The sequence below is a fragment of the Grus americana genome, chromosome 2, assembly GCF_028858705.1.
Source record: "Grus americana isolate bGruAme1 chromosome 2, bGruAme1.mat, whole genome shotgun sequence".
In the NCBI taxonomy this organism is placed as follows: domain Eukaryota; kingdom Metazoa; phylum Chordata; class Aves; order Gruiformes; family Gruidae; genus Grus; species Grus americana.
Window position 1 is genome coordinate 26,335,908 of NC_072853.1, and position 25,680 is coordinate 26,361,587.

Genomic DNA, 25,680 nt, shown 5'->3' on the forward strand with positions numbered 1-25,680 from the left:
GACACCTTGAAATTCAGCAAATGTTTTAAGCATATATGAACAGTTGTCACTGAGACTATGTCAAATACATGCTTTCGTACGAACTGCCCGTAATCCATAAAACTTGCTGAATTGAACGCTCGATCGCAGAATCTTAATTTTGCATTCAGATTTTTGCAATTCAGTTGTCATCGTACCTACATGGTAATTATAGAGCCAGTCAAAGCAAAAAATGCTTGCCTAAACGAGAAGTGACAATTAAAAGGAGAAAACAGACCCCGTTTCTGTCTCATCTTGTTTTTGTTTCTTACGCTTTCACAGCAGCTACTACGCCTAGGGCTTTTTTTTTTTTTTTTTTTTTTTCCAACTGAGTATACTTTTCTTTGCTTTAAGGCTACCGACCGAGTCCTCGCGATCGTGCTTCCAGAGGCCGGGGAGGAATTGGACCGTCTTGGACAAGTGCTAATAGTAGTAGCAGTGGTGGCTCAAGAGGAAAGTTTGTTAGTGGAGGCAGTGGAAGAGGTCGTCATGTACGTTCCTTCACACGATAAAATGAGCCCTAAAGGAACAGCCCAACCATGTGGACTTCTGTGAAGATGACAAAGAAAGCAGCGGCACTAAAGGACCAATTCAGAGTTACTGGTATCTGGAGGACACCAAGAGAATATTTTTGTCTGAAGAAAAGTTTTTGTTTGATACAAGACTTGACATTTCAATAAAATTCAAGACTTTTTGTGTACAATTGTAAATTTTTTTTGTTCCTTTTGAAAGAATGTTTAAACTTTTTTTGTGGACTTCAGTAGACAATACTCAGTAAAGAACCTCTTTGAGTTAAGACTTGAAGGACTTCTAAAATACTCATTGTGCCAAAAGAAAGGTACAGGTGTTTTGTGTGTGACTTATTACTGCAAGAAAATGAAATATATATATATATGTAAGGCAATTTTAGTTTTTTCTCTCAGGTTTAGAGCCATTAGCCTTTTTTTTTTTTCTTCTTTTTTTTTAGCCAGTCTGAGTTATTAATGAATGAGGTCCATCTGACAGCAGTTGAAGTAGCAGGTGATTGAAGATTGACTGAAATTAATCTGTGAAAGAATACAAATGTAAATGTAATTTATGTGGGTTTTGTTGTACATCTTTGGTAATGCTATTAGACACTTAAATCCACCACACCTGTTAAAATTAGTAGAAAATCTGCCTTTGACTTCAGGGAGAAGATGATAACACTCTAGCATTTACTTTACAACTCCAGCTCATGCATTAGGAGCACAAGAGTTATTTCATTGGGAAACAGAGTGTGCTTTGAAGTTAAAAGGCAAACTACCCGTACCCTTAGAGAGCCTGGCGGTAATGAGTTGCCTGTCTCTCTGCTGACTTACATAGTTGAGGAGAAGACGTAGAGATGGATGTAGACTGAACCACCACATTGTGACGCAGTAATGCTGAACCTTCCCTTTGAGTGAATTTTTGTTTCTGTAATTAGACTGAGATACAGTGCAAAAAGAAAAAACTTTTAGAAGTTTCATAAAGAAATGTTACCAATAGATTCACCTCTAAATTGATTTTCATATTAAATGCAGTGATGGAAGTAAGCTTTTCTACATGTTTGTGTTCCTTGGAGGGAGCTCCACAGGATTTCATAGAATTCACCAGTTCTCAATAGCCTCTTATTGCATTTTTGGATGGGGTGAGGAGTGGTAAATTTTCTTAAAGGCCATATACAATTTTTACAAATGAGCTCCACTGTCAGACTTAACTGAGCTCAATTTTTCACTTACACTTTGGTCTCTTGACGTTACAAAAGTGCTATAAAGGGGTCTTCGTCATCTTAAATAAGATCCAGTTGTAATGTTCTTGTTTTATGTAATCTTAACTTACTTTGAACAGCTTGTCTGCCTAGAATTGTAAACTTTAACACCCTATTTTAAGTATTTCAAAAGTATGCTAATACTTTAAATTGAATATTTTTTTTTAGCTTTATACTGCCTGGCTATATTAAGTAGTTTTTTATTTGAGCCGCAAAAGGCCCCTATCACGTGTACTTTCTCTGCGTGGAGACTGTGGGACAGCATCCCACTGTTTGAGAGGCGATCAGTTTGCACAAAGTCAATCGACACAGCCTGTGAAAGCCGTAAACTTCTGGTCATTGACTGTGTGCAGTTAAAGGGAATAGTATCGGTTCACAAAGGCATGCATTGTAACATTGTTTAAAGTAACGGGAACAAAGATTTGGATTGGAAACCAAACAATGTTTCTGAATGGTAAAGTAACAGGGAGATGTAATTTTACTAATAATGCAATTGTGATGACTAAACTGGGTGGAGCTCTCACAGGCATTACAAGTATTAATGCTATTTTTTCAAGGAGCACTGCATACATACTTTTTAAGCTGACTAGTTCCTTTAGACCATGTGTTTAAGGTTGTTTTATTTTTTTAAGAAACTTTACTGTGTTGGAAACTAGCAGGGATATAAATCATTTGTTTTCCATCAGGTGATCTGAGATGAAAGGCAAAGAAAACTGTCAAGCATGGAATAACTATGTAAATATTTCAGTACTGGGTCTTGAAAGTTTAAAATCTATGGCATGTCACACTAGTCATTTTCAAAATAGGAGGAAATAAAGGGTTGGTTAAATTGTTTGATGTATGCAAGCTCTGTAAATTTGGTTAAACTTGAAAAAGAAGTATACGTCTATCATGTTTGTTTTGTTTTTTTTAAATGAATTTAGTTCTGTGACCCTTCAATGCAAAGTGGTTCCTTTCTTGGATAAATTCAACTTGAAATAATGCTGTTTAAAATTTGGAGTTATTTGGTTTGCTCTTTTAAACTGGATTCCTACCAGGAGTAAATAACACTTCAAGCATTAAATTTTGCTTTTTATACTCTGCCCAAAAAGGCATTGTCAAAATACTGCTGAGTGAATCACACACTTGCCTGATGAGCAAAATGCATGGCTCTGCAGTCTTTATTATTCTGTGCTGGCTGAAGGCCAGATGCAGATGGGTGGGTATAAGCAGGTTATCTGCAAGTTGTTGCACCGCTGTCTGTAGTTGCGACACGCAAGCTTCCAGCCTTTTTCCCCCCCCCCGCTGCATATCTCCTCCCACCAGGTAAGAGAAAGTGCTCGAGCCGGTTCATGCAGAGCAGTGCATGCGTGCTGTGGAGTGCCCCATGTCCAGATGTTTAAGCAAATGCATCCCTTGATTACAGCTTCTGAACAACTCTCTTGTGCTCCTGTTCTTACATGTTGCTGTCCCACGTGGGCTCGCGGAGTGGCTATGAAAAACATACTGTAGGGAATGAGATCCCCTCAGCTGATGGACAGTGAATTAATTTTCCCCTTCTTGCCAGTTTATTACCCTGCCATCTGTGCAGGACTGGACTCTCTCGTAGCCAAGGAGTTTTCAGCTTTTGCTAGCTCTTTGCCTTCAAACAGGCTGCTCGTGCCAATCGGAAACTCCCAGCTGAGGTGTGGGAGAAAAATCCTTGAGAAGGGATACTGCTGGACTGAATGCCTGCCTTGTTTACTGCAATACAGTCCCCTCTATTTGGCAAAATATGGCCTTGCTTACTCCAGCGCACTGACCTCAGAACTGTAGTTTTTTTCATGACTTCCTGCGCTGCGTGGCCAGTGTACCTAAATTTTGCTCAAACTTCTCTAAGAGGAAGAAGTGAACTAAACTGCATTGATGATGGTATAGATCCTTTATTAGTTCAACTTTTATACAAAGTGTACTTCAAATTGATACAAATAGTGTTACTGTTTCTTTTACAGACTAGAGATTAAGATCTGTTAAGCCTTGTTTTATCCTTGTGTATATAAAGGTAGAAAACGTAAATAGATTGGCAGTGAACCATAATGCTGGAAGACAGTTCAGTGTTTATTTGTTAATATAAAGTTGCATAGAATTGTAGGTCTTTTTATAAAGGCATTTATCTATGTGGTAAAATCTCCCGGACCTACCATACTTCATCCAAGAAGCAGTACAGGGGAAAGGCAAGGCTGGTACTGCTCCTTTTAAATACCATCCAGCACTTCCAAGTAGAACGGCTGTAGAAAAGCACCATGCCAGAAACATCTGAGAGGACAGCACATGGAAAATGTAATTTGCAAGGCTACCCATTGCTATCACTCTTTGGAACTGTTTGCCACCTGGGATCTAGTAATACATTACACTTCTTAAAAACACTACAGAACCTTTGAGATACAACCACTTTTGGCCAGTTGAAATACGTCACTGTATTAAGTATTCCACTTGACTATGTAATTCCAGTCCCTTCTGTGCTGACAAGAAGCTCCTGTATACGTGCGCTGTTAAATTCATTTATCTCATATGAGACTGTTAATCTAGTACTAGAATCATACTAACTAATAACTGCCACCTTAATTAGGAAGCCCAGCAAAATTCTTCCTTTCTACTCCTGCACCCGACTCAGATGCATAGCTGTTAGTTCCACACCTTTTGTTGAATCTCATCTGTTCCTACCGGAAGCTCTCCCCAAAGTTACCACTCCCGTTCCAAAGAAAGTAATCCAAGCAGTGATGGTGCGCACTGGCCCTGACCACTGACAGTTTTTTCTTTGGGAGGAGCATGGGAGAACAGGAGTTTTAAAAGCAGCTTTAATGCTGAGGGAAACGGAGGAGACACTATTTTGTCTTGAATTTGACCTCTCAAGTGGAGAAATCAGTTGTGGAAACTTGTTTTTGTAACTCGCCTCAGGTCTTCAGAATAAATACATAAATGTTGATTTTCTTTCAGACACAAACTCATCACTTGCTTTAAAATGTTAATTATTTCTTTAAATACATCCTTAGTGTTACTCTTTCTCACTCAATGTAGGATAAGGATTTGCTCAACTCCTTGTAATACCTTGTAGTTTCAAATACTTTACTTAACAGCTTCCACTCTCTGAGTTTTGTTTGTGAATCTCCCAGGTTTGGTACTATTATTACATTTGTACCCACCTACTTGTGTCTAAAGATTTAATCTCCTTTTAATTCTAATGCTACATTAATTGCAGCAGTTTACACTGGTAAGCTGGCTGGTGGCACAGGCTGGTGCAGCTGGATCACTGCTCTCGGGCTGAGGGAAGACAGTCAGACTGCACTTTCTCTCCACTCTCCCTGCTTCACAGTCTTTGCTCTCCCTTTTCTAGCTGCGAAACTACTATTAGAAGCAACTAAAAATACAACATCTGCTTGCACAGTTACTGGTCCACCTGAGTAACAATGCAACTTGCTCTCAGCACAGATCCACCTGCAAGGAAATGGAAGTGATCGAAGCGTGACCTAGTCTGAGAACACAGATACCAGTAATGCAGTGCTGGAACCTTCCCGTGATGCACTCTGAGCAGTGCCTCTCATATAATCCTAAGATATGATCATGACTAGGGAAGCAGCATTTCCAAGTGAATGTCTTCTCTTACACCAAGTCTACTACAATATTTGGACCCTTAGTTTTTATAAAAAGGATTAACAGACTATTTGAAAGAAAGAAAAAAAATTCCTTGCTTCTGCTAGCTGTTATTAAGAGCTGTATAATACGTGAGACTGGAAAAGCTAAAACTAGATAAAATATTAACACAATGGACTATTTAATTTCAGCCTTGTTAATTGTAAGGTAAAATAATGACCATCCTTAAGCATACACCACCCTGTGAGTGGTTCATTAGCAGAGGAAAATCTTAAGTGCAGAACAGTTATCAACACTGAGAAATGGGATTAAGCTTAAAGTAACTGGAGGGACCTGAAGTTCTTATAGCTAGTAAGTGCCCATTTCAAATATCTCGGCAAGTGCTTTTTCGCTGCTAAAGAAAACTCACATGACAGGTCATTCCAGCAGCAGCGGGGCCCAAGGTGTTGCCACATTTCAACAGTGGAAGTTCAGATTCTCCAGAGCTGGCAACTACACAGACTGTGCAGCAGAAAGTCTTTCCTTACCACCTAGGATGCGTTTTCTCACACTGTTTCATGTCTGTCACTTAGGGGACAGACAGCAGACAAAATGATAAGTAAATATTAAATAAACCCTCTTTCCTATACTAGAAGAAATTTGGTCATAAATAAGTGGGTGAAATTCCTAACACAAACAAATGCAGAGATCCCATTACGGAGAAAGCACAGAGCTAATAACTTGCTTTTTTCTGTGGTCAGAACAGAAAAGATTGGGTGATCATTATTGCCCTCCAACTTGGGAAAGATGATCCAGCTCGTCCGAGTTCTACAGGACTTTGAAGGAATTTTCTTCTTTCACATTAGGCAAAGTAGATAAAGTCACATCACAGAACCACGCAGTTACAGTACACAGAAAAGCACATCCTGAAAACATATCGATTCTATTAGCATGAAATCTGGTGGTGCCAAGAAGCTTCAAAATTAGTGTGAATGCTGAAATACAAGTCACACAGAGCACAGACACTAACAGCTTCCTTATTTAGAACACAAGATAATAAAAGCATTCTTACTTTCTACCTACAGCTTTAATACACACACTGATGGATGTCAATTGACCACTGAATGTTTAGTGTGAATGAAGGTCTTCCCAAATTAAAGCAACTGTTTTACTGGTTCAGATTGTTAAATATGGCTGCTTAAGAGATTTGCTATGTCATGAGTTGGTGAGACTGCTACAGTCAATGCCTGATTTAATCTAGAATATAAGGACTGAAAACAAGTAAATATTTGGACATAACTCTTCCTATGAATGTTTTCTTTCAGGAAAAAAAAAAACCAACAAACTTTTACACAACAGTTATTTCTGTCGGTTTTTATATGCACCAGACCTGAACATGTGCACATCTGCTTCAGCAGTACTAAAGAAACAGCAAGTTAAAAGGAATTATTAATGCCTGAAATTAAGACAGGTCTGACTGCAAGTCTTCATAATGTAGCGTATGTGCTAAAGGAGGTTGCTGCCTCTCTCTTTGGTTACGCCATTAGCCATAAAAGCACTGCTTTTGTGACAGCAAGACATGCACAGCAATGTGTTTGTTTTCTAAGCTATAAAATTAGCTGATTCAGACTGTTGCACCTGCATGCATTTTCCTGAAAGTTCAAAACTGATTTAGCACATTCAGTAAATGAGAGGCCAGGTTCTCCCCTAGTTACTCCACTGAAGAGCTGCAACAGGGGACAGAATATGGCTTAATTATAGCACTGAAAGCAACATGAACAGGCTGTGTGGGAAGTTGAGAGAAAAGTCTTCGAACCGTACAGATTTCTCATGTAGTCCTTACAGATAAATGCCCCCTTGATTCAGTATTTGTGGGTCTGTTATAAAACCCTAGCTCTTACACAGTTGCAAACTTCAGTACTAATAAAGACGTCTGAAGTCCAACTGACTGTACAAATATTCATCTGTTGTGGATATTAACAGTCAAGTAGCCTTAAACCTGCCAAAAGAAAACTAAGGATACTCAAGGTATTGATATATGCTTTAAAGAGATTGAGTACCGGATGGGCTGGTCTTAAGCTTAAAGGACCCCGTAGAAATAGTTGATACTTTCATATATAAAAGCTTCAAATTTTTGAATAAAATGCAGATCCCCTCCCACAACCTCCAGGTTACTCACATGTCTATTTAAAAGGTTTCAGATTACTCCATTACCTCAGGCTTTGGTATTGGTCTCTTAAGTGTGTATCAGCCTGGGAAATTAGAGAAGCTCTAAAGTAAAAGTCAACCTCACCTGAAACTGTTACATACCAGTAGGACTACAATTTAAAGTGCTTTATTTCCACCTTTGAAACAGACCTTCTATAGACTATAAACAAACAAAATCTATTAATTTCTACTACTGACTTCCAATTCTATTACCAACTTTTCCCAAAATTAAGTACACCCCAAATGTCATTACTGATGACCACATTTTCCTTCTGTTTCAAGTATAAGCATAAACTACACTTAAATGGACTATAATGGACCAGGAAGGAAACAACCTTTAAGTACCTTTGACTTGAAAAGGCTCCAGCTTTCAGGCTTGAAAGACTCCTGTACATGAAGCACTCAAGAGATAACAAATCAAGTCTCCTTCCCCCTTCTTATAAAAACACTAGCTAAAAATCCATTTGCCAATTACTGGTTTTAATGCCCAGTGTTCCCTAAGAGAAAATTCCCCTGCTTGTTTTTATGCCCCAAGAGGAAATAAAGTAGGAAACTAGATTTAAAAAGAAAGCAAGTAAATCAGAAATGATACACAGTTTACCAATCATTCATAGAAAGTAGAAAAGATGCCAGATGGTCACAGAAATTAGAAAAAAAATGCTTTTTGACCTTACTTCTGTTTAGATAACTGTAACTTCCCTAGGTTTTCGTTTTACACTCTCTAGTCGTGCTAGAGGGCGGAAATTTGTTGACTTCCTGCTTCCTTCTGTAGTAGTTAATCGACAGTCCTTCTGCAGCCCCCTCAGCAGCTCCATTAATTCCCGTTTTTCCAGCTCTGCCTGCTCCAGCTCTTGACGGTGCTGTCTCTCTGCAGCCATCAGAGAGCGTACATCTGACATCATTCGTGACATCTGACTCTGAAATGCAAATACAAATATACTGCAAGAAACAAACTTTTTTCTAATGATGATGGTATGAAGTTGAATAGGCCATGCACGTAAGGTGAAGGATTACAAACAATAAGCAACACAAATGGGTTTTTTTGGACAGCAGAACAAATGTAAACAATTTGAGACACAATCCAGCATTCACCTACTGGGACGGTCTGGTTTCAAAGATTCCCAAACAGTTTTCCTAAAAGTGCAAAAAGTTTATTATAAAGTATAATAGGAAACAGTATATTTATCCAGTTGCTGCTTAAATTTTGTATTTCAAGACTCCAAACAAAATAAGGTTTTGGTTATGTTCAGATACATTCTTCAAGGATTTAACATCAAATCCAGTAAAAAAAAATGTAAACTATAAAGCACATCCATTGCTTTGGGCTTTAAAAATCATTGTTCTGTGATATAGTAAGAACTGGATGAATGAAAAGATAAGACAACCTTACTTGTTACTTGATTAAGTTTACAGGGCAACTTTCTAATTTCTTGACCGCAGCTGAACCACCATGTAAATACCACTGTCTCCAGCAAGGCTCTGTGTTAGCACTGAATTAAGCCACTTTGGACAGCACTAAAAAAGGAGCTGGATATTTAATTACATCAAATTTGTGATGCATGCCCTACGTTTAGACACTGAAAATGAGTTTCAGACTGATTTGCCGACACATTATGTGCGTGCAGAACAATGCAGCCTCGGTACGGGGGTATCAGGTTAGCTCCAAATGAATTTGAAGTAGGTAAACCACACGGATACAGCGCTCAGCTCAGCCTGCTTCTCAGCAGAGCTGATTAACCGAGGCAAAGCATTGTGCTAGCACCTCTTTTGCTTCCCATACTTAATGCAATTCTCATCTGTATGAGACTACAGTGACAAACTAAGAGACTACTACTGGGAAAAGCAAAAGGTTACACTGTTAGGAGAGGGGAAAATAAAATAAAATAATCATATTTACCTTTAGTTCTTCAATTTCATTTTGCAGAATACTCTCTTTTTGAACCATATGCCTTCTCTGTGAATCTAACCTTGACTCCATCTCATGTTTTGCCTCCTCCACTCTGCAGATCATTTCTGACCTAAAAAGTTTATTTCTCCTTGTTAGATCTTGCAAGCATGGAAAAAACATGATTTTCAAATTCCAAAAAGCCTTCTTGCAGCCAAACAGCCTGATCCGATTCCCATCATACTCTACAGGACACCTCTCTAGAGGTATGATACTACTATTTATTAATTTAAATAAAACTAGCATAAAAAAAGTGCATTGCACCCAGAGGGTACTGAAGTGACCACAGACAGCCTATACAGGAGACAACTGTACTATATTCCTGAAATAATTCTATGAGCTCAAGACCATGTACTCATGACTTTAAATGATTTACTGCCTTTTACTTATAGTATGTGCTTGCTTAGTATTACTAAGCATAGGTAGTCAAGATAAAAAGTGTGAATACTATAATAGTGCTAAACATGTAATTTTGTTACTGTTTATGGTGGACACGAAGTGATAGTATGCAGTAAACTATTATAGCCTAATCACCCACAGAGATACAGCCAAAACCTAGCTGTTACTACAGCTTTAGTAACAGCCTTTTGAGTTCAGAAGCTAGGTAGCAGAATCCTTTGTCTCTCAATGCATTTAAAACAGATTTGAGCCTGACTTCACAGCAATGTTCAAGAGCACAAGGCTTAGCGAGTTCAAAGATAGAAACAGGAAGAAGCATGGAGAAAAAAACCAAAACAGTCCAACTGGAATATCATAGAAAGGGAAAGCTACAGAAACATATGTAAGAGGAAAAAGAGGATGCTGGTAAGAAGAGTCATATTCACCAACTGTTATTAATCTGCCAGTATTTTAATCAAATTTGAAAATTAGATTCTCAGAGGTTTAATCTACCAGTCTCTATCTGCCAAAATAATTAGAGATTTTTATCTTTGAGATCTGTAAAAGTATAAACTAAATATAATTATTAAATAATGTCACTTTGGGTCTGTATCAGGCCAATGGAAAAATGAAATTGCTAACGTCAGCCCAGTTCTTGTTAGGTATTTTGTCATTTTTATACAGTCAGCTCACTGTTTCGTTCAACTGCAAGCAATGGTATTTTAGGATTTATAATAACTTGGACCGAAAAAAAAAAAAAAACCCAGCAAAAAAAATCAAACCAGTAAGAATTTAAAGTCTATGCTGACACATAATAATACTCTGGCTCATTAGTATCAAGTAATTAACAGACTATTTAACACATACCAGAATCCAGTACTAGTATTTGAAGTGCTTTATGCAGTGATTTTAGGCCCAGACTAACACAAACATCAAAGAAACAGAAGATTTGTACCGAAGTAGTTCTAGCTCGGTTCTTAGCTCTGCTACACAATTATGCTGCGTGTCTTCTGCACTGAGAATGGTGTAACCACAACCATTGGGGCATTCACGGCTCCGATATTCACACACTGCCAGGTGACCATCTAAGTTACGTCGTTCAATCTGAACCGTACAACCTGAACAGGGAACAGTAAGGTAAGCCAGTCATTTACAACTAACAAAAGCATTTTAATTAACTCCAAATGAAAACACTCAAGCAAACAAGCTGCAATATCTTGAGCTGAGCAACTGTCAATCTGTTAAAGCAATGACAAAGAGCCATTTCTTTAGAATACGAAATGCGATAGTTCTAATACACATACTTGTAATAAAACACCCTTAAAAAGTCTTATTAATATATTTATCCATTAACTGAAAATACATATTAAAAAGTAGGTATTTTCTGTGAAGTTTTTGGCCACTGGTCTGGTATTAAAGCAACTTCAGTGATGACAGCACTGATGCCAAGCTAACACCCTAGTAGCTTGCCTGCACTTCTACCACAGATTGCAATGACCGGAATTGAAGAAGAATGCACATGTGCAAAAAACCCCATTATATATCAAATTTAGGAAAACAGGTCCAAGAACACATAGTAAAACTGTGGGTAAGACGGCATGTAATCTTGTTTCCTGAACATTGCTTGGTCCTGTGTGTACAGACTAGACCACATAAATAAGAACATTTATTTATGAACATTCAACATCTGATGCAAAAATAGAAACAATTCCACAGAAATTCTAGGATAAAAACTTTACAAGTCTGCAGTGTAAAATGTGCAGAACAAAACCCGAACACTATATAAATTATTGCTACATTTAACACTCTAAACTTTGAAGTTTATAGTCTTTATTGTTAATCTTTGAGTCATTGTTTGATACAATGTATACTATAGCTCCTTTCATTTCATTTGAAGGTAAAATAAATGCAGGAAAACTGAAACAATAGAGCAATGAAACTTGCCAACAAACCATACCAAAAAATTACAAAATTACAAATTTTATTCAAAAAGACTGCTGTAAAGAGCAGATCATGCTCAGGCTTTGAATTTCTGTTTGGAAGTAACAGCCTTTATAGCCATTCTGTTGACAGAAAGATGAGAAACACATGTTTCCTGAATATAAAGGATTCAATTTCTTTGAATGTTACTCACCAGCATTGGAGCAAGGTATCTGACTGTACTCACACTCCCTTTCATGCCTGTCTATAGACTCCAGAGAACAAACCATTTCACAACCATAGTCTCTGTTTTTGCAATGTAGCTGAAGACGGTTTAAATCATTTTTCATATATCTATGTGCAAAAAAAAAAAAAAATTAATTTATTCTTAAATCTGGGAACGCTATTGAAAAATTTGTATTTTCAATTTTTGGGAAAAGAAAGTAAAATTCTAATCTCCATTAGGAAAAATTGTAAATGATCAGTTTAATTTTTTTTTTTTTTTGGTAGAATTCAAGTGACCATATTGGAAAAGAACAGGCTTAAAAGAAACAATGTTAATGGAAAATTCAGTCTCCAAAATTAAATGTGCAAATGAAATCTTTATTTTTGATTAGATTTTTAACTGTGACCTTTCACTAGCTCAGCAAATATTACCAATAGCAAATCTACTAGGGCTACTCATTTGTCATTTAAGTTTTGCATTTCTAAACATGCCAAACCAAAATGACTACAGTGAGTACAGACAAAACAATCCATAAATTAAACTCTAGGGTTCTGTCTACACTAGACTTCAACTTTCCACACAATAAAATCTCATTAGTGACAAAAATACTGGGAGTACTAATGGAGTTAATTTAACATCTGTGGCTGAAGGTTTTAAACGCACCATAACTGTTAATCTGAGCAAGATGAGACAACGCGGGGGTTAAACAGCAAGCAGCGTCTCCTGATGAAACTGTGTGCTGGCAAGGAATTATGGAAGACACTTGTGAAAACAACCTGCTTTACATGACAAGGTGGCTCAAGACAGATGTTCTTATGGCTAAAGACCTTTTTAAAAAAGGATACGAAAGTGAGAAGTTGGGTTCATATCTAGAGGGATTATTCTTTACAAATCCTGCTACAGTATTAGGTAAGACTGAAATGAAAAACAAGAGATATACAGTGTTTAGTGACTGTGGTCAAGAGTTGCTTTGCCTGCTTTCTCTAAAAAAGCATGGGAAAGTTTTGGTGCTGTAGAAGACATTCAGAATAATATCCAGATGGATATCTAGAATCAGCTTTCAAGATATAAAAACATGGAGAACAAACTAAACATTCTTTCCATTTTGAAATCTTAATACCTTGGAAATGAGTTATAATAAATAGAAAATGCTAACACTTTCATGCAAGTGATTGGTTTCTGCCACAGGCATATTGGATAAAGACAATTTGAGTGACAGTAAATGACAAGAGATGAAGCTGTGCAAGCAAAGTTGAGAAATTAACGTAATTTCAACATACAGCAGGATTATTGTATACCTGTAGAGAGGTCGTAGCAAAGATACATCAATCATTTGTCTGTCTTCAGGGCAGTTACTGTGATGAACAAGCCATCCATGTATACAAGCAGTACAGAAAGCGTGTTCACAAGGAGCCTGTAATGGATCTTCTAACACATCGCGGCAGATGGAGCATAATAGCCCTTCATTAACGTAGCCAACGAAACGCTCAATATCATAACCCATGCTCTCCAAACCCTTTCAACCTATTAAAACAACACAGAGAAATAAAGCAGTATTTGTCATGAATCTGTATGGCTAGATCCACAAAAAGACCTGGAAGCAATTGTAGAAATATAGAGAACTTAATGTGAAAGAAGTTCACAGATGAGAATGCAAACACTTACATACTTTGGAGACTTAAAAATTTAAGTGAGAATTTGGGGATTGTACTGCTGGATGTCAGAATCCCAACTTTATGTCAAGATTCTCTGAATTCTGAAAGCAGACTTTAGCAGACAATTGAGCCGCACTTGTTCTGAACTCTGCTTTGAACATAGTTCTAGCAGCCACTGTGAAACATACAGTTTCTATTTACTTGAATTCTACCTGAAGTAGAAAAATCATAGAAATTCAAATGCAAATGTTTGCTTTCCATTTTAATGCCTTTTGTACGTCCTTACAGACAACTGCTGTGGTACTTTCAGCCAGCAGATTTTGTATTTATGAACTGCACATCACTTAATGTGTTGCTTTCATAGTGGAAAAAAAAAAAAAAGGTTAAGATTCTCTACTCATTGTAGACTTCCGTTCCAGAGGGAACAGCATGAAATCTCCACATGCCTAGAGAAATACTTAATATTTGGGAAGATGAAGAGGCCAAAACTGCAGCTAATCCTGAAATCATGAGGGGCTACTCTCTTCTCCTACATGGTCTATTTTATAAAACTGAGTAGCCTTTAAACAGATTTGGAAGCTTTGTGAAGAACTAATAGGCAATCTGCCTTCATCAAAATCCTATCATGAAAAGCCCAGCAGAATTTGGTAAGACTCCACAGAACTCACTCAAAAGAATATGTTTTAGGCTTCACATTCCTCCTTAACATACAAAATTACTTTTGTAACCCCACTGAGACTTGTGAAAGAGGTTTTCCTAAGTTATGAGGTTTTCTAAATAAAACAGAAAAAGAAGATATCCTACCTTTTTAGATTTTACTATACATATACATAGTGTGTCCAAATACTTCAGAAACAGTTCTAATCAGTAAGACATGTAATACTTCCTTCCTTCAGTTTCTCTTCACTGCTTTAATTATGCCTGTGAGAAAAATTAGAGAGAAAAAGGCTCAGTAGTGTTTCCTAAGCTACCAAGTCCTATGTCTAACCAGCCAGCTGCTGAATAGATGCTGTCCTAACAGCCCATTAAAACAAAGCCTTCCAAAGCAAGCCATTGTAAAACCTCCAATTCAACAGAAGAGATCTGACTAGACTAGTGGAAAAAAAATGTCATTGGTGTCTCTTTCAATTCTTATTGATGCAGATACTTATCACAAAACTGAACACTCGGCTGCCATTTAATTTTGAAGCCTCACAGTTTTGTTTGTAACATTGAAGACAACAGAATTCAGTATTATTGAAAAGTCACAACTGAAATCTGATAAAATTATATTTCTTAAAAAGATGAAAGTTTCTTATCTGACCTGGTTTCATCTGGCCATGATATGCAGTTCATTTTCAAACAAAACTATTACAGTCAAATCCATTGTATCGACAAATAACATTGCTCTGATGTGTAGTGTAACTAAGGTTGCTCACGTAAAACAAAAATTAAAAAGGATGTCATCATTTAAATCCCTCAAGTTGATATCCAGCAATTGCAATATGACACTCAAAGAGAACCTCAATCTGAATTAGAACTGTGCAAGAATAGGGATCTCTAAGGACTAATGTCAAATTTTGCTCTAAAGGTAAAAAAGAACTTTGCAATTCCTCTTCATGAATACAACATAAATCTGGAATTTAGATGATCTTATACATCTGAGTATCAAAGCATATCTTCACTGATTATGAAAGGTGCTTGTGTTAAATGACTATTTGCTAAGATTAAAGTTAATAAAACCTGTAATGAAAGCATACATAACACAAGTGAGTATGCGTATTACCCAAACACAAACCACATCATCTGCTACATGGTTCCCACATTGTGTTTTGTTTCTACTGGCAGGTTCATCACGCAGCCAACACCACAGCTTGCAGAGATGCTTGAGCTAGTTTTGGATTAGCTGGGACACTACTAGCCGGGTGACCTAGTGACAGCGTTGCCACAGCAGCAGGGAGTGCAATCTATGCAGGCTCCTGACAAGGGCCCAGGCAGATTTCACACATTGCTTTTAGCTCTGTGCTTCTGTGGCTACGCTGTCTTCGACACCACAAGGAAACTACATGTACAGGTATCCGGGATATACTACTCCTTCGGCCACAGCATGGACATTCTATGTCTTAGAAGAGTATCCTCAAGAAAATAACATATTATGAAGATGATAAAGTGTTGTTTCCTTGTATGTTTTTACAGGTCTCCTGCAAAGACAGGAAATTCAGGACTTTGCTAGTTCAGCATGAACAAAATGAGCATTATGTTTGCACAAAGCTGTGATTGTAAGGACAGCAAGGATCACAATGCAAAGTTTAAAAAGTGGAGAACAATGCTAATTAACAGTCACAGAATGTGAAGTCAAGTACTACTGATGAAAGCACTGAAACATACAGCATGTTTATGCTGGAGGACTGTTAAACAGCATACATATGTTCTGTAATTTGAATTGTGAGCCTAAAATTTTGATTTGGCTTGGTGGATCACAGAGGATTCAGCTTTTAGAAAACTTTTATAGAGATATAAGATATGTCAACAAAACTGTGAGTATTTTTGCTGTCCTAGGGTTTCTGCTCTACTGGAACAGCCGATGCTGTAAGCTACATTTTGCACACGCGTTGCTGATCCCTGAGCACTAAGTCTTCAAGACATTCTTCAGCATATTTTAGCAAGTTTGAAGTCTACGAGAGTGCAGGAAATAGTATTTTTATCAAGTGGGAAACAAAAAATTTATTTGTGCTTGACAGAAAAATGAAGTGCAACAAATATATATACACACATCCCCAGCCAAAACCAGAGTTCAAATGGAGAGAGATGGGAACTGTAAGGCAAAAAATGCAATCAAAGGGGTTTCTGATAAGAACTTCAGTATGTTTTCTAGACTGATGTTGGAGAAGCAGCATCCCACACAATGCCAGAATCGTTGTGGCTTTGAGTCTGAGACCTACAACAGCAGCTGTCACTGAAGTCACAGTCTTCTTCCAGTACAAATTTTCTGATCTGAAGAACAAAGATGTTTTACCATCTGCCAACTTCAAGAGATGCACTTTATTCAACAGATAAGCAGAGGGAGAGCATCAGATGAATGCCATGCACTCTAGCAGTACAGATCACTTTACTCAGTACTCCCACCACAAAATGACATCATTTTCAACTTCTGCTCTTCCCCAGAAACTTCTCTCTTCTTGACTTGGACTCAAAACCTCTTCTTCTATTTCTATTAAATTCACTGATTGTCACACTCCTTTTTTGAATGCACCTAGAAACAACATTTTTTATCAATGCCTTCCCAGACTCCACTAACATTTCCAAACCTTGCCTTGTCTTTGATTTCTCTGGTCCAGAATTTTGCCCATCACTTGGCCATTACCAATGACACCGTCCACGAGGTTATCTGGAATTTGCGGGTGCCAAATCTGGAAGGCAGAAAAAACCCAAACTGTTACCTGCTATTTTAATTCCACTGTTTCACATAGGTTTTATTTTCCCCATAGTTTTTGGCATGCAAAATTTTCCCCCTAGACTTCACAAATATGAAGTCCTTTTTTTAGTAGTTGTCATTCCATGTTGCTTGCCAGGCAGCTGCGCACCTAAAACCAGCCCTGACCTACAGCCTGCGCTGCCTTCAAACAGAGATTTTGTGTGGCTATTAATAGCAGGAAGAATAGATAGGATGTAGCTCTCAGCAACATAATGGCACAGCTTGCTAAATGTCTGACACTAAATCACAGCTATTCCCTTGTCAAAATAAGGACAGTGAGGTCGGATTAGTGACTTGCACTTTCACTTCTACACTACTTTCTGATTTTTAAAAAATGTTTCTTTTCCACTTGACAAAACAAAGCAGGACTGGAGGGAATCACAACAGAACTACAGATGTGTATCACTGAGACAGCATTTCCAGAAGTGCCGTGTGGCTGTAAGAACCAACAATCTATGCCGGGCCCAGGGACGAGCTGATGATAAAACACGATATTGCTCCAGCTTCTATTTTCACAAAGATACATTGTGCTTTAAATCCTGATATATAGGAGCAATGTTTTAGGGTGTCTTATGCCATTCTGCCACAGTCACTGTAAGCCAGTTTAAGTCAGCATTAATGCCCAAAGGCTAGATTAATGCTGGCTAGGCTAGATGTTCTTGTAAATGGCTCAGCAAAAGCGCCAGTGACTGCAGAAGTGGGGTAAGACAGGCGCTGAGAAACTACAGACAGGACAGAAAGGAAAGAATGACAGCGGCACTGTCTGTGGTTAAAGCTGCTACAGAATGACTCCCTCAGCTCAGCTCCCCAGACTGTTACATTGTGGAGTCTCATGAACATTCATGTAAGAGAAAGGGAGCAGAAGAGGATAAGAGTGAATGGATAGCAATACCAGCTTACACTGAGGCAAGGCTGTGGAGGCTCCATCCCTGGAAGTATCCAAGGCCAGGTTGGATGGGGCTTTGGGCAACCTGGTCTAGTGGAGGGTGTCCCTGTCCATGGCAGGGGGGTTGGAACTAGGTGATCTTTAAGGTCCCTTCCAACCCAAACCATTCTATGATTCTAAAAAAACCCTGACTTAATCAACAAAAGCTTCTATAATAACCAGTAAGAGATATAAATTAATTTAAGGCCTATGCCTCTACCAGGAACTACGTTTCCACTTGCTGTCCCACTGCAAAACCTACTCAAACCAGAGCGATACAAGACGTGCATCTCCCAGACCCCCCTTTCAGGCTTTGAAGGGCTGGACTCTGCTGCACAGAGCTGAGGCCAGGGGCAGAAGAGCACTCCCCAGAGGCTCTGGTGGCGGGGCGGGGGGGGGGGGTGCAGAGGCAGGAGGAAGGCCTCTGGGTCAGGCCTGGGTAGGCTCTTCAGGAACCGTCAAGGATCTTGGTCACAGAGACACCTGGAGCTGCAGCGTAACACCAAGCAGCTACGCCTAAGGGGACTTAAACAACTAACACATACTGACCTTCACCTCCATGCCCACTAGGAAACAGCTGGCCAAGCCACCACCAGCCCGGCGCAGGGGCTGAAGGTGCAAGCGCCAGGCCTGCCGGTGGCGACTGACCTGACACAAACGCTACGGTCCCCGCGCAACGCCTCCCGCCCCACGGCCCAGCTCCGCACTGCCACCCGCTTCGGTCCCGCTGCCCCTCCCGCAGCACGGCTGCCCACAGCCTGCCCCAGCCCAGCCTGTTGCCGCCCCAGCCCGCGGGCAGCCCTCACGGCGCCCGCGGCCGGCCACCCACTCACCCCGCCCGCCGCCGCCGCCGCCGCCGCCGCCTGGCCCCGCCACGGCTCACTGTCGCAAAATCGAGGCTACTTTGCGGCCGCTCTTGCTTGACGGTCGCGCGGCACGCCCCAGAGAACGCGACTTCTTCGCCATGCTGTGTGTGGCACAAACGCTTCGCGCACGCGCCTTTCCGACGGGGCCAGCGTCGAGCGCCACACCCACACGCACACATCAGGCACGCGCACTCCACTGTTTCACAGGCAGAAAGGGTCGAGCATGCGCAGTAGAGGCAACCACTCGCGTGATCGCCGGAGCATGCGCGCTTCGCAGGGAGCGCTGCACTGGCGGGGGGACCTTGTGCAGGGCGCATGCGCGGCGTGGCCAGCGGGCTGATGGGAGCCGGCGGCGGGACAATTGAGTGCTGAGTCCGCGGCGGGGCCGGTGGCGGCGGGGCCGGGGGCTGAGGTACGGCCGGGGGCGGGTGGCGCTGGCTGCGGGTCACCGGGCAGATGGGCCGCTGGCCTCTTCTCGCGGGGGTGGCGGAGCCGCTGGCGCTCCTAGCCCCTGTACTTGCTCGCAGGGAGATTCCCTCCCCGCGGCCGTTACCGGGCGGCTGGGGCGGGGTGGGCCGGGCTGATAGCAGTTTGAATAGTATTGTATTTTGGACCTACTCCAAATCCTTACAGTTATTCCTCATTTGAGGTGATTTTTCACTAGTGCTGCTATTCAAGGCGGTGCACTCGCTGCCTCCAGATTAATTGAGTAGAAGTTAATCCCGAGCGCCGTGTTTGTAGTGGCCGACAAGAAACATTTAGCCTGGCCATCTATGCCGGGAACGTCCCTTCAAACATTCAGGAGAATAGCCCGTTAAATTTGTGCTAAAATGGCTAATGCAACTGCTTTCAACAGGACTCTGTGCATACCGTGTTGAGTTAGTTGCATGTGTAAAATTTTGAAATACTCTTTGTATATGTGTTTTGCTTTAATGCAGCTGTTGAGATACCTTTAAGGAGAAGAATTCAATGCTTGCAAAACCAGGTGCATTCAGGAGACATTTTAGGATGTGGTTTCATGGTACGCTTAATTTGGTCAAGCTAGGCTGCTAATAAAAGGCAGGAGCAGTGCTTTTCTCATTACCTCCTGCTGTTTCCCTGCAGCCATACCAAAGCGTATTGCAACTACGGGGTGATTCAACGTCTTGGTGGCTGTCTCGGACGAAAGGGCATATTTGCTTGTCAACTGATTTAGTTGTAATGTGGAGCTATTCCTTTTCCTGGCTACATCTACTGTGATCCCACCTAAAAGATCTAGCATCAATCAGCTGTTGCACATCCATAGTGGCCTTTTTTCTGCAAAGTACTGTAAAGATACAAAATAGAAACCTTTTATTTATTATTTTTGTATTTTATATTTTTATTATTTTTTATAAAAGCTTATATTTTGAAGACAGAGAGGGATGCGTATTGCTGGAAGCAATATTATATTGTAAGAAACACAAACCCCTAACGGTTTTTGTAGTTGCAAGTAGGTAATGCTGGTAATCTTACATGTTCTTAAATTTAACAGGACTGAAGTTACTGAGTTATCAAGGGTCATATTTTTAAATTTCTTAATAATTTGCAAATCTCTTAATGACTATGTTTTTGTGGTTTCAGACCATATGATAGTGCAAAGTCCAAATGGATTTGGAAACCAAAACACTTTAATCACAGATACACGCAATTTATGAATTGCACAACTCCCCTGTTCCACGGGACATGTGACAAGCTCTAGAAGTGAAGTGGGCAGTGAGGTAGTGTAGCAGTTCAGCTATGCTATGCATAGTTCTTGTGTAGAGTTGTGGGGTGTCCTGGGTTGTCTTCCCAAGTGTCACTGTGCATTCTAGGATTGGGTAGAGAACTTGTTCCAATTCACATGGCACCTGAAGCTGGCTGTGGTCAGGGCTGACACTTGCAGTCTGTGCCTCTGGAACGTTCTTGATACCTTTGCAGCTTTCTCCGTGACTACCAGTTGTTTATGCTGCAGGTACTCCTGTTATAATCATCAAGCTACACCTCTATTGCATAGGGTTAACTAAAGCTCATATGCTAACACTGTTGTTGAGGAGGCCTAACTGACGCGAACTGCTCTTGACACAGTTAAGAAACCTCTTTCCTTTTATTCTTAATAACAGCCACCATGGAAGTGATAACAATTCAGGCCATTTTGCCATTAAGGTTTACGTCTAGTAACAGCGTCATGCATATGCTAATTGTTCAGATATGAAGGAGACAGCAGTACTCACGTTAGTGTCTGCATGGTTGCAAAGTATTTTGACAGTACTCTGTTACTACTGTGCAAATCTTGGAAAGAAAGGTTGTTGTACCCTAGTAAGCCACTGGAGTGCAGAGTAGCGTCAAAAAAGTGCAGAAACACACTGGCTGTTTCAACAGGATGCAAACATGATTTCAAGATGGTAGAGAGGTGGAGAAGTTTGTGTCTGCAATCCATATTATGATTTATTTTTACCTAGTAGTTGGGGAGATCAATTAAAATAAACAGTCAATGTATGAATGGAGAATTAAATCAAAGTATGTTCCATAAATTGCTGTAGCGTGCTTGTCTTCATCATACCAGCTGCTGGGTTATTCTATTGGAATTTTCTTTTCTTGTTTTGTTTCTACTACTTTGAAATGTTAAGATATAACTTGTTATTCTAGTGGTTGCAAGTATGCTTTGTCATATTAACATTGGTGTATGTTTGGTTTTGTCCTGAGGTTGTTTAGGGGAGTAACAGTCTTATATTTTGAGGAAAAACCTATACTACGTTCCTTCCACTGTTCAAATGGAAGTGGTAATCTCCACTGTAACATGGATAACATGGAGTGATAATCTCCACTGTAATTTTGAGATAATTTTCTGCTGAATTCTAATCTTAATGTAGTGAATCTGAATGACCAATATAATTGTTTAATGCAAAATACTACTCCCAGCTATGAAACATACTTTCAACGTTTGTTGTTCATTGTGCACTAATAATGGGCTTTTCAAAATTATGTTTTAGGTATTTAGAATAGTTAGTTCTGTTCCAAATTGTCTTTCTTTTTATAAACTGGTGTAAGTTTGTTAAGCAGCCCTACATTGTGCATCTCCAGAATGTTTCTGGTTATTGAGAACTGCATCATTGGCTTTTCAAATGAAAAAAGAAGTGTTCAACTGCAGAATTTGCTGTAGTGGATCTATCTTAGTACTTAAAAAATGCATTGCAATGATACTGCTTTTTCTTAAGTTGTATTATGCTTGTGAATTAGGATTGTTATTTGAAAATCTTTTATGCTATATTTTGTTTTAAAATAGTGTTTACATTGTTACCTATGGATATATTTTTATATTTAAAGCCTATTCTGACTACAGTTGTCTTGATCTGCTTCCTTCCTTCCTTCCTTCCTCTCCACCCTCCAGAGCAGTGAAAATGAGGCGATCAGCAGCTCCAAGTCAAGTGCTAGGAAATGTAGCCAAGAAGCCAAGGTTTATACCACCAGGAAAAAGTACCACAGTTTGTCTCAAGAACGAAACTAAGGAGATGGACCAAGAAATGAAATTAAAGGAGGTAAACTCTACAATGTGCTAAAAAGTATATTTGTTTGTACTGTGTTGTTATTAAAAGATAGCATCTGAGCTCACCACAAACGATCGCTGCTTGAATAATCAATCTGTTCAGAATAAATTTTGATACCCTTGCTCTTGCTACATTTTATCTTTCTTCTCAGGTAGGTTTTGCTCTCGTGAAGTGGATGCAGAAAAACGTTTTTCAAATAAATGAAAGTAATCAGTATTGAGCCCAAATACAATTCTCAGTGTAGTTGAGGCATGGATTGTATCTTGGTGTGGGCTTGCTTGGATTCGAATGTTTGGAATGCCTTGGCAAAAGCAGTTAAAAACCCAAGATACTTAGGAATGAAATGCCAGTACAAGTTGCTGCAAGGAACTTTCTCTGAAACCTTTAATATCAACCAAAAAAAGCATCACTATTTTTATTGATTTTACCTACAGAAGACTTCTATTAAATTCAATTCATAAACTACTTGCGCAAGTGGTGTATGGTATTGTGTGCATATGCTTTTTGTTGTGAACACTGGGATGCATATATTTGTGTAGGGATGTTAAATTTATGTAGATAGTTTGATAATGAGGATTAGCATCTATTAACATCCCCTCTCACTGCTCTTTTCTCTATTTCTCTTCAACTGCATGAAGGAAATGCTATTGTGAACTTGTTTCTCTTTTGCAGATAGATGAGAAAGAAGGAAGTGCTTCATTGCTTTCTAAAATATCTGGCCAGAATAAAAATGCAAATTTTACACAGTCTGTGGAGTCAACTGGAAAAGTAAAGACTACAAAAGCATGTTTCAGCGTTAATAAGTGTAACAAGGTGGAAATGAAAACACTAAGTATGCCCAAAGCTGGTAAGATGCTCTTTCCTATTTACTGCCACGTATCATGAGAGAATTTTAAAGCTGATGAATGATACCGTAATTACTAAACTTTTAGGAAATACTAATATAAGGGTCATGCAATGGTGGCATTATTTGGTGTTCTACTGGGTAGAGAGTGAAAGAAACAAACATTAATTCGTTTATTACACCTGGTAATGAATATTACTCTGAAAAGCTAGGTAGTAAGCACTGCAAAGATACTGAAGCATGTGAACTGTAGCAAATGCACTTTGATGGACCTGGATGACTGTGGGGTTGAGTGTCTTCATCTCCCACTCTTCATGTGCCCTGACCACAGACATAGCGCAGGGACGTTCTGTGTTGTGCAAAAGCAGGTGTGTGACCTCAGGAGCCAAGTGCATCTTAAAAGCATTGCACTTGAACTGGGTTACTAACATTGCTGGATGAAAATCACTCCTCTTGGAGCCAGCTCAGGCATTTCAACATCTGTCTTGCAGTTAATTCACTGTTGTTTCCTCATAATTAATTACATTGATCATGATCTTTATGTTTTAGGGTTCATTTAATTGATAATACTTTGTGTAATGAGTGGAGTTTTAAAAGAGAATTTCACAACCACTTATCACCTTGATTCTATAATGATTGGAATTATAATTCAGAGGGCTTTACCAAATTTATATTTAATTTTGTTTGTGGTAAGAGCTGCTAAATCTGAAGCCCGATAGAAGCAGAGCTGCCATAGCTCCGTGTCCCAGGGTCCAGCCAGTAGCGAGGCTGAGCACGTACTCCCAATAGGCATGTGTGTGTACAACGCATAGGCCATTGCAGGCAGAGAACACAGCGCTCGGGCAAACACAAGCAGCACCGATGGATGCATCCTGTTCTCCTCTCTGGCCGATCAGGGTGAAAGCCTATTTGTGGAAACGAATGAATATACATATATCTATATACAGACACACAGAATATAGGTCCCTCCCGTAACTGATCTTACACACTCAATCTTTTCAGTAGCTGGCTCTTTGACTTCAACGTTGGACACCCCAGCTGTAGGCACATGGGCATATGAACCACAAAGGCCCACAGCTCCCACTCCAGTTGCTGGTACTCAGACCTGTGCTCCCACAGGTAAAAACACACTATAGGTCCCTTCCTCATGGGCTCTGGCTGCCCTGCTTGCTGGCACGTCAGGTACCCGGTCCAGCTCCAGTGGCTGGCATGTACACTTCCATACACACGCATGCAAAATAGAGGCCCTTCACTCAGGAAAATATTTAGAAATGTAGTCTAATAAGAAGACGGGGTGGACCGTGGCAATAGGGTGCAGTGCATTGCTGGACAAGCATACTGACCAGTCACCTATTTAAAGGTGTCTGCTTTTTTCCTTTTATTTTCCTGTGCTTGTTCTTCCCTGAACCACCTTCATCTGCCCCTTTTGCTTGTCTTTTTTTTTTTCCTTAAAAAATTTTATTATAAGCCTTGTGCAATCTCCAGATGTCCTCTCTAGCATATTATGAGTTCCAGGCCCCAGTAGGTAGCAACCCCCTTCATTCTGTAAGGTGCTCTGGAGATCCCTTCCCATTGACTCTTCTTGCTGGGTTTCGCCTCCAGAAAATGGCGTTGATCGGTCCACTGCGACAGCCCTGAGAGGATGCTGCCATTATCATGTTATTTGACCCAGAGTATATGCACTGTTTGACAGAGCTAATGTGGGAAAATTCAGCATCCTTGTACGCCTTAAGTCCTTCTGGTCTTACAGCTTTTGTGTTTATCTGCTGCGTGTTGTAACTTCCAGTTCTGATGAAGCTCATACTTGCATAAAGTTTTCAATGTGTATGGGACAAGTTGTTTGAGTGGTCCTGCTTCACTATAGGTACATCTGCAAAAATTTGTGTCTGCTGGTTCTGTCTGGCAGGGCACTTGAAAGATAACTAGTGGATTTATTTCCAAAATAATCTGAGAAATCAGCAGTCTTCCCAACAAAAATGTTGTCAAGTGGAAAAGATACTAAATGCTTTTTCAGTATCATGAATTCTGGGTGCAGTTGGTATGGATTCTCTGATGACTTTAGAAAAATAATGAAAAAGTTGTGGAGTGAGACTGGGTGAGATGTTTCTGTTGATGTTGTGCTGCTACCTTTCTGACTGACTGAACAAGCCATTTTGTGCCCAAGCCTTTCTGTGTCTGTACAAATGGGGTTAACCCTGCAAGTCTTTGTAAAGCTATGATGAAATGTGGTCTAAAATAAGGATATCTAGTGTCAATGTTAGTTGTGGTCACCAGGTTCACTGATGATGCCAGCACTGTACTGTGAAAACAATCCTGCATTGAGGCGCCGTTAAATCTTAA

At 39.8% G+C, this 25,680-nt stretch overlaps 3 protein-coding genes across 11 annotated transcripts in view; 2 read left to right on the forward strand and 1 right to left on the reverse strand.

The window, feature by feature from the left end:
• The window catches only part of VIRMA (vir like m6A methyltransferase associated), a 27,951-nt gene extending 27,235 nt beyond the window's left edge, over positions 1–716 (forward strand). For both annotated transcript variants that reach the window (XM_054816378.1, XM_054816379.1), the window contains exon 24: positions 373–716. In XM_054816378.1, coding sequence (XP_054672353.1) covers positions 373–530 — 158 coding nt within the window. In that variant the 3' untranslated portion in view covers positions 531–716. The remainder of the gene's footprint in view (positions 1–372) is intronic.
• The window catches only part of LOC129202820 (RING finger protein 151-like), a 19,816-nt gene extending 1,003 nt beyond the window's left edge, over positions 1–18,813 (reverse strand). The window contains exons 1-9 of one of the 7 annotated variants that reach the window (XM_054816395.1): positions 18,061–18,813; positions 16,994–17,095; positions 14,511–14,627; positions 13,350–13,575; positions 12,040–12,179; positions 10,861–11,023; positions 9,480–9,600; positions 8,257–8,499; positions 3,670–6,300 (exon numbers count right to left, since the gene is read on the reverse strand). In XM_054816395.1, coding sequence (XP_054672370.1) covers positions 8,263–8,499; positions 9,480–9,600; positions 10,861–11,023; positions 12,040–12,179; positions 13,350–13,555 — 867 coding nt within the window. In that variant the 5' untranslated portion in view covers positions 13,556–13,575; positions 14,511–14,627; positions 16,994–17,095; positions 18,061–18,813 and the 3' untranslated portion in view covers positions 3,670–6,300; positions 8,257–8,262. Of the gene's footprint in view, positions 1–3,669; positions 8,500–9,479; positions 9,601–10,860; positions 11,024–12,039; positions 12,180–13,349; positions 13,576–14,510; positions 14,628–16,993; positions 17,096–18,060 lie in introns of those variants that run through there. The other 6 variants (XM_054816396.1, XM_054816391.1, XM_054816390.1 and 3 more) reach the window with 6 other exon arrangements.
• A 435-nt stretch (positions 18,814–19,248) lies between these two features.
• RAD54B (RAD54 homolog B) overlaps positions 19,249–25,680 on the forward strand; it is a 63,746-nt gene continuing 57,314 nt past the window's right edge. Inside the window, exons 1-3 of one of the 2 annotated variants that reach the window (XM_054817510.1) lie at positions 19,249–19,363; positions 22,340–22,487; positions 23,169–23,343. In XM_054817510.1, the coding sequence (XP_054673485.1) occupies positions 22,350–22,487; positions 23,169–23,343 (313 nt within the window). In that variant the 5' untranslated portion in view covers positions 19,249–19,363; positions 22,340–22,349. Of the gene's footprint in view, positions 19,364–19,887; positions 19,973–22,339; positions 22,488–23,168; positions 23,344–25,680 lie in introns of those variants that run through there. The other variant, XM_054817509.1, reaches the window with a different exon arrangement.